This window comes from Carassius auratus, chromosome 11 (genome assembly GCF_003368295.1).
Source record: "Carassius auratus strain Wakin chromosome 11, ASM336829v1, whole genome shotgun sequence".
Lineage (NCBI taxonomy): Eukaryota > Metazoa > Chordata > Actinopteri > Cypriniformes > Cyprinidae > Carassius > Carassius auratus.
In genome coordinates this window covers 9391000-9399014 of record NC_039253.1, presented here as the reverse complement: position 1 = coordinate 9399014, position 8015 = coordinate 9391000, and the positions used below count along the sequence as shown (strand labels likewise).

General features: G+C 35.6%; 1 protein-coding gene across 11 annotated transcripts; it reads left to right on the top strand.

Moving 5' to 3' along the window:
- Positions 1–594: 594 nt before the first annotated feature.
- LOC113110966 (ELAV-like protein 1) lies at positions 595–7155 on the top strand. 11 transcript variants are annotated; one of them, XM_026275302.1, is made up of 9 exons: positions 596–750; positions 1349–1414; positions 2129–2191; positions 2333–2513; positions 3419–3433; positions 3694–3797; positions 4511–4664; positions 4746–4971; positions 5592–7155. In XM_026275302.1, the coding sequence occupies exons 2-9, from the start codon at positions 1379–1381 to the stop codon at positions 5914–5916; spliced, it is 1104 nt and encodes a 367-aa protein (XP_026131087.1). In that variant the 5' UTR covers positions 596–750; positions 1349–1378; the 3' UTR covers positions 5917–7155. The 11 variants fall into 11 exon arrangements, with proteins under 11 accessions (XP_026131091.1, XP_026131090.1, XP_026131093.1 ...); XM_026275306.1 differs by lacking the exon at positions 2129–2191 and having other exon boundaries at positions 595–750; XM_026275305.1 differs by lacking the exon at positions 3419–3433 and having other exon boundaries at positions 595–750; positions 2336–2513.
- Positions 7156–8015: the final 860 nt, after the last annotated feature.

Here is an 8015-nt window from a genome sequence, read left to right as displayed (position 1 = left end):
GAGAAGAAAAGAAAACAACAATGCACATTATTTACATATTTCCTGGCATGATGCTATAATAATGGTTCAGCTGATGTCATGCAAGGGTCATAAGTTTTGTATGTAAAAAATAGTATAATTTTATATAATAAAGTTTATAGAATAAAATACTTCAATTTGACATTAATATAAAATTACAATTACATAAAACTGGCAATTTTGTTATTTATTTATGATATACTATCCAATGGTACAATTAAAATACAGATCAATAACAACTGACCCACACACGCGCGCGCACACACACACACACACACACACACACACACACATATATATATATATATATATATATATATATATATATATATATATATATATATATATATATATATATATATACATATATATATACATATACATATATATACATATATATATACATATATACATATATATATATATATACATACATATATATATATATATATATACATATACATACATAAACATGGCAGAGCTTCAAAAAGATCGTGTGCAGTTTGCTTAGATGGGGTCATAGCCATTGATGGGGTGTGACTCCGCAGCATCCCTTCCTCCAGACGGGAGGAGGCGTGGCTTCACTTCCGCTTGAGCGCGAGACACCCGAGCGCGCCCCTTCTTGGGTTGAGATCGCGCGTGCGAAGTAGGTAGGGCAGGTCTCCGCTTTGTTCTCTTCACGATTTGTAACTCGCTATACTACAACGACGGTCGAGGACAAAGGACACGGAGGTAAATATATATGTTGTGCTTGAAAATTGTCGTTTTTTCAAATATAAAATGTGAGTTTTTAAATGTGCGGACTGAACGTTCTCAAACGTTCACGAGCACGCGCCGGTAGCTTCGATACTGGCGAACAGGCCTCAAAAGAGCGGCCTTGCATTGAAACTATCATTATAATTAGCTAAATTAGATTAGGTAATAATGTATCCACTCTGTGTGTGAGTAGTGATACTGTTACGATGTCGTTAATATTTTATTTATTTGTAATTGTACGCGCTATTCCTGCAGCCTAGCTTAGTTTGGTTAGCCTAGCCTGGTTAATCTAGCCTAGCATACATGCATATATTTAGCTAACGTTACTCCTCATAGTTTTGCCTTTGTTTTTGGTTGTAGAGGAAATACGTCGACGACTAAACGTTTATTACATTGTAACTTGTATACAAAAGTGATTTTTTTTGTCCTTATGCCAGTGTAAACAATGAAAAAAATGAAATGTTCTAAACCGATATATGTTACGGTTCGTAACGATGCAGAGTTCGTCTTGGCTCTAATAGAAAATGTGTATCCACTGCAAAGCTGTTTACAATTTCTTCTTTTTTTTTCCCAGACTAAGATTTTGAAGCTGTAAGGTATCTACATGGCCGTCAGAAGAGGACACATAAGGTATTTAAAAGTAAGTATTTACAATCTAATTTTACGTTAATTTCTTCAAGTGAAATGGTGAGTTATCTTAAAACAATTCAACATGTTAAGGTATTTATTTTGCCTATTGAGCTACCGTTGTTTAATTTTTTGTTTATTCACTTATTTACTTGACAATTGGAAAGAATTTTAGAGACGAGTTTCGAGTGGTTAGCACAGAAATCTTAGTGAGAATTTTCGTCTGCAAAAAAAATAAAACTTGGTTATGGCCAAAATATATTTGGAGGGCTGAAGTTATCTTGGTACTTTATCAGTGCTTCTCTGGTGCATTTGGACAGTTTTAGCATGTATTTTATCCACATAAAAGTGAATAATGTACAACAGCTAAATGTTAGATGTGCAGATGCACTTTACCATGACCAAAACTAAAAAGTAGAAAAGAACGTTCAGCTCAAATATCAAAAAGTGGCTTGTTAGTGAGGAAGTTGAATTGCCCAAATTTAAGTAACATTACTCTATTGGATTACTGCCAAACGAAAATTAACATTTTGGTTTCTGTAAAAAGTAATACTTTCATTTATTTGATTAGTTTCAATTATTATTATTTATTTTATTTTTTTGCGTAGTACAAGTATAAAGGCCAGGAATTACAGTTAGCACCTAAACAAAAGTGCAAATAGCTATATATAGCATGGTGTTATTAGGTATACATTTATATCATGTTGCAACTGATTTGTTGCTGCAGGTTTGTGAGGTTGAGAACCAGGGTAATGACAGAGACTCACACAAGAGTGGCAGCTCAGTAAAGGTAAAATTGGCCATTATTTTTGTGTGTAGACTAATGTCGGATGTTGTTGGTCATGCTACTTGCATTTTTTTATTTTTTTAGGTTTTAGTCTGCCAGTGTAAGTTTTGTTGGTTTGGTCACAATGCATAATCTTGTCTCTAGCAGGAAGAATACGACATGCCGAACGGTTACGAGGACCACATGGGCGATGAGCCGAGTGATGCGAAAACCAACCTGATCATCAACTATCTGCCCCAGAACATGAGTCAGGAGGAGCTTCGGAGTCTCTTCAGCAGCATTGGCGAGGTGGAGTCGGCCAAACTCATAAGAGACAAGATGGGAGGTACGTCTCAACACACTGAGCCAGTGTCTTTCTCTTATGTGTTTGTGATACATGAAGAGAAAGGCTGTTTATCTTCAGAACTTCTTGTCTGTTTTCAATAAGTTTTACCGACACCGTTTTTTTTTTACATAAGTCACAAGTTATTTTCAGTATATTAAAGTACTTTTTTTTTTTTTTTTAAGCAAATTCTTTTGACCAGTTTATTGAAGCTTGGGTCAGATTTGTGGCAGCATTTCACTGTCCACTGTGGTATTTTATTTTTATGCTCCAATAAACATTTTGCTCACACAATTTCATTTGGTTCCTTTTTTCCAAAATCCTTTTTTCTTTTTCAATTTGAAAAGGTGTAAAGATGGTACTGGTCCGATTCAATATCATTGAGCTTTTGATTAGATTTGAAGTACTCCCACAATGTGCCAAGATTTGATTTGTCTTTGAAGTCAGACACATTTGTTTTTCTGTAAATATTTTCTTGCTGTGTATATTGCAAAAATTCATTTGACTTTTTTGAAAAATACAAATTTTTTTATGATGTGGGCATCATGCATTGTTCCGTGCAAATGTGCTTTATTCTTTGGGTTGTTGTGTTTTTGTTTTCCTATTTTTTTTCTATGTTTTTGAGGACAATTTAATTTACAGTTGTATTGTGGAGTACCTGGAGAGGCCTATTGATGTCAGTCTGGTGCCATCTTCATGCATCTATGCCATTAGCTTTGTTTGATAGTCTTTTTTTGTTTGTTTTTTCGTTTTTTTTTTTTTTTTTTTTTTTTTTGCACAAAGCATCCCTCTTTGGAATTTATTATACTTAGAAATATGTTGTATAGGTGTACTGATGAATGTACATTGTATTTTATTTACTTAAACTTTTATAAATGCCTAATAATGTTTTTGTTTTTATTTTTAAGGAGGTGTGAAGGAAGGTATTTGTTTTTTTTTTCCTAGCAATGATTTAATGAAGACTGTTTTTTGATGTTTGGATTAGATTTCTGTATCCTAACTATTTTCTTGCCTGATGTCAAACTTTGTTTTTGAAGATGATGTAACTATTTTGTTTTACAATTGTCATTCCCAAGAACCGCTTGCATTTGTTTCTTTTGTCTTTTCTTTTGCAATAGTCTGCAGGATGTGGACGAACGTTTGTTATTTTTATTTTGTTTGTTTTCCCTTTTGTTTTCTCTAGGCCACAGTTTAGGGTACGGATTTGTTAACTATGTTAACCCTAATGATGCAGAAAGGGCAATCAATACACTCAATGGCCTGAGACTACAGTCTAAAACTATCAAGGTAACGTGCAAAGAGGTGTTTTTGTATCCATGTGTTATATTTTAGATGCCATATTGGTAAACTAGACTCAAAGCAGTTAGGACGGCGTTCGAGTCCTGCCTGCTTTCTGTAAGGAATGAACAACTTCATGAGTTTCAACAATGGTTCCTTTATTTATTTATTTATTTTCTCTTTGTTTTTCTTTGTATTTCTTTTTCCTGACATTTGACGTCTCAAGATTTTTGCTCTCATAATCTGTATGATTGGCTGTCTTTGACTGAGCATGGTTTAATTTCGGTACAGAATTATACTGAAGTCAGTGACACTTTTATTTTGGAGTTCCTTTTAAGATCAGAATATGCTGTTTTCATTTCTCTTGCATGGTTGTGGTGTAAAAACAGAGTGGTAAAAGTTAGTAGTCATTTGCTTGAGTATGAAATTGTGCCGAACAGAAGCCCTGCACTGAAGTCCCAGACTTGTTTTTTTTTTTTTTTTGAGCATTACAGAATATGAAGTACACAATCATTGTAATGTTTTTGTTTGGGTTTTATTTTTGTTGGGGTTGTTTTTAATTTTATTTCATATGTGAAACTCAGATGTGAGGCTATGTTTTGGCTACACAATGGAACAATTTTGTTTCTTCAGTAATGGGGGCACACATGATGGCTTGATATTTTTGTTTAATAAGGCCTTAATGAAGTGGTTTTTAATGCAATGTTTTTCCATTAAATTAGGTGTCATATGCCAGGCCGAGCTCTGACAGCATCAAAGATGCCAACCTGTACATCAGCGGTTTACCCAAGACCATGACTCAGAAGGATGTAGAGGACATGTTTACCCAGTACGGGCATATCATAAACTCCCGCATACTGGTCGATCAGGCCTCTGGTAATTATTCTGTCCTGCAATTTTCCATCGTGAAAGTATTCTGGGTCTCAACTCTTTTTGTGGGGCTTTCTTACCTGTTAGGCCTATCTCGTGGAGTTGCGTTCATCCGTTTCGATAAGAGGTCTGAAGCGGAGGAAGCCATCAAGGATCTTAATGGATCCAAACCAGCTGGTGCCTCTGAACCAATCACAGTGAAGTTTGCTGCCAGTCCAAACCAGACCAAGAATTCCCAGCTGATCTCTCAGCTTTACCCCACTCAGTCCCGTCGGTTTGGAGGACCTGTTCATCACCAGGCGCAGCGCTTCAGGTGATAAAGCCAAATATGCTTCCTGTAGTTTTAATGTTGTCCATTAATCAGTACGTTGTAGTTGTTGCATCAGATTCTTTGCTGCTTTTAAGAAAAGTGTAATACATTCCCTGAATTATTGTTCTCAAACAGAATAAATCAAGACAATGTCAACTCGCGTGGTTTGCTCAGAGATGTAGTCAAAGCAAATAACACAAACTGAAACAAGACTGGCTGTATTACACTTATTTGACTGGAATTTCTCAATAGTTTCCATGTCAATGTTTTCAGCACATCAGATCTTTTTCTGTAGTGCCAGATTGGGAAGATTACGTGAACCACTGAACAGAAAATGTATAGATTTAAGAAAAAAACCTCTGCTTGGAGGATTTAATCTCTTTAAATCTGGCAACTGCAGCCATGAAAGCTTGTTACCAATGCAATATTAAAATCAATCGTTTTCAATGTAAATAATAAGCAGGCAACATTGAAGATGACTCTTGTCTTGGCTGTTGTCTTTTCCATAATTGATCCCGCTGTTGTCCAGTTTGTTACTATGAAGCTGCTTTGACACAGTCTGCATTATATAAAGCTTTATAGAAATGAAGGTGACTTGACTGATTGATCTCTTGCTCTGTTAGGTTTTCACCCATGAGTGTTGACCACATGAGCGGTGCCTCTGGGATGAACGTGTCTGGCAGCTCTTCCTCTGGATGGTGTATCTTCATCTACAACTTGGGTCAGGATGTCGACGAAGGCATCCTGTGGCAGATGTTCGGTCCGTTCGGTGCTGTCACCAACGTCAAGGTCATCCGTGACTTTAACACCAACAAATGCAAAGGTTTTGGGTTTGTTACCATGACAAATTACGAAGAGGCTGCAATGGCCATCGCTAGCCTGAACGGATACCGCATGGGAGACAGAGTCCTGCAAGTGTCGTTCAAAACCAGCAAGTCTCACAAGTAAAGGGACTTTTTTTTTTTTTTTCGTAAACGAATTTAAAAAGTTTATTGCGGTTTGTTCTAAAGATTTCAGTTATTGTTGACTGTCTACATAAACATAATTCATACGTCTGTGTTGGGGTGAAACAAGTTTGTGCTCTCTGGTGTTGAGCAAAAACTAGAATGTTGCATTAGTGGTTTTGTCCCTGATGCCTGGCATTTATAAAACCCTGGACAATTTACAAATTTCAGATATATATCGAAAGATAAGCTTTCTTTAATTTTTGCCAACACTGTTACGATGCCTTAAAGATACCATGGCATTGTTGCTCTTTCCCTTCATCACACTGGACTTAATGGTCCCATTTTCTTCATTATATTATAATGTGAAAGCTTTTAGCTTTATTGTCAGTAAAACTTCCCCACCTCTTGTAGACCTCTGTAAATAGTGACTAGTCCAATTCTTCAGTGCTCCAGCTCACCCATCTGTAAGGTAAAAGATCGTTGGAAGGACCAAAGAACTTGGAGAGTAAAGTGTATGTCTTTAAGTTTTTTAGTTTTCCTGTTTAGAAATTAAAATCTAAAACCGCAAGTGTTGTCTTTTTTTTATTTTCATTTTTTCTTCCTCCAATGCAGTTTTCTTTATGATTTTAATCAGTTTTGTTCATTTGATATTAAAGTTTGTTTTGCATTTAACCACATTTATTTTCGTCTGGTTTTATTTGGAAGGTGGTTGAAAGAAGCTATCTTTAAAACTTGGTTTTACGTGATCTTTTTAACCAGCGTTGAATTCACTCCCCATGTGGATAAATTGTAGTCTGATAAAAGCAGGGATGTAGGCACTTGACTGCAAGCTGTCAGTCTATAGATTTGGTTAGATCAGTTTTCAATTACACATTTGCTTGCTTAATATTAATAATGCATTTTAATGTAGTGTTTTACTCTGTACTTAGTCTATCCTAAATGCAGCTTTGTACATTTTAATGTGAACTTGTGAAATTTCAATCTGTTTTTTGAGATGCTGTCAAGTCATGTAAAGCCACACAAAGGTGAAGAATTGTATTTAATTGTTTTCACACAGTACTAGTACACATCCGGTTTGCAGACCAACACTATACTTGTTTGCATGTTCATATGTTGGTAGGATTGATTTCAGTAATTGTACACATCATGCTTCGGGTCTTTAGAGGTAGTGTGACTTGAGGACCTATAGCATGATGTTCCATGTTTCATTCAAATAAATGCCATTGTTTTGTCGTAAAAATGTTTTTGATATTTTCATTATGCTAAATGTTGACAAATTAATCTGCTTTTATTTGCTGATTATATTTGACAAACTTTCCACACTACATTACATATTTTATAATATGAAGAGTTGTCATGTTTTAGTTGAACAGAGATGAGACAGACTTTATTTAATAACATGTGGAGTATAAAAAAAATATTTTTAGGAATTAAGTGCAATTTTCAGTAGCTTGAGGTCAAGCCTCATTTACACCACAGAAAAAAAATAAAAATAGGTTTAGGTGAAAATGGGGAGGTGACAAAAGTCCAAAAGTTGGTATGTTTATTTAAAACATCCAATTCCAGACTCCTCTTAAAATTTTAATTATACTTTTAACTGCTTTTCTAAAAGATTTTAAAGGGGGGGGGGGGGGGGGTGAAATGCTCGTTTTCACTCAATATCCTGTTAATCTTGAGTACCTATAGAGTAGTACTGCATCCTTCATAACTCCCAAAAGTCTATAGTTTTATTATATTTATAAGAGAAAGATGGTCTGTACCGATTTTTCCCGGAAAAACACGACCGACTGGAGGCGTGAGGTGTGGGCGGAGCTAAAGAATCATGAGCGCAAGTAGGCTTTTGCGTTGAGAGCGTTTGGAAGCTGTGACATTACCGTAAGGAAAAAAACATCCATAACAAACCATGGCTAACAGTCAGATTCAGCATATATTTATGATCCAGAATCAGATCCAGAGGCTGAAATTTAACAAGAGCAGCATCAGCAACGACGTCTCTATGTGGTATGTACCGAAACTGTATATATTTGCTTAGCGGTTTTGGAAAATGACTAAGTTCCACTTTATGTCGTCTTTTTTTTTAAGCTGTACATGTGGAAAGTG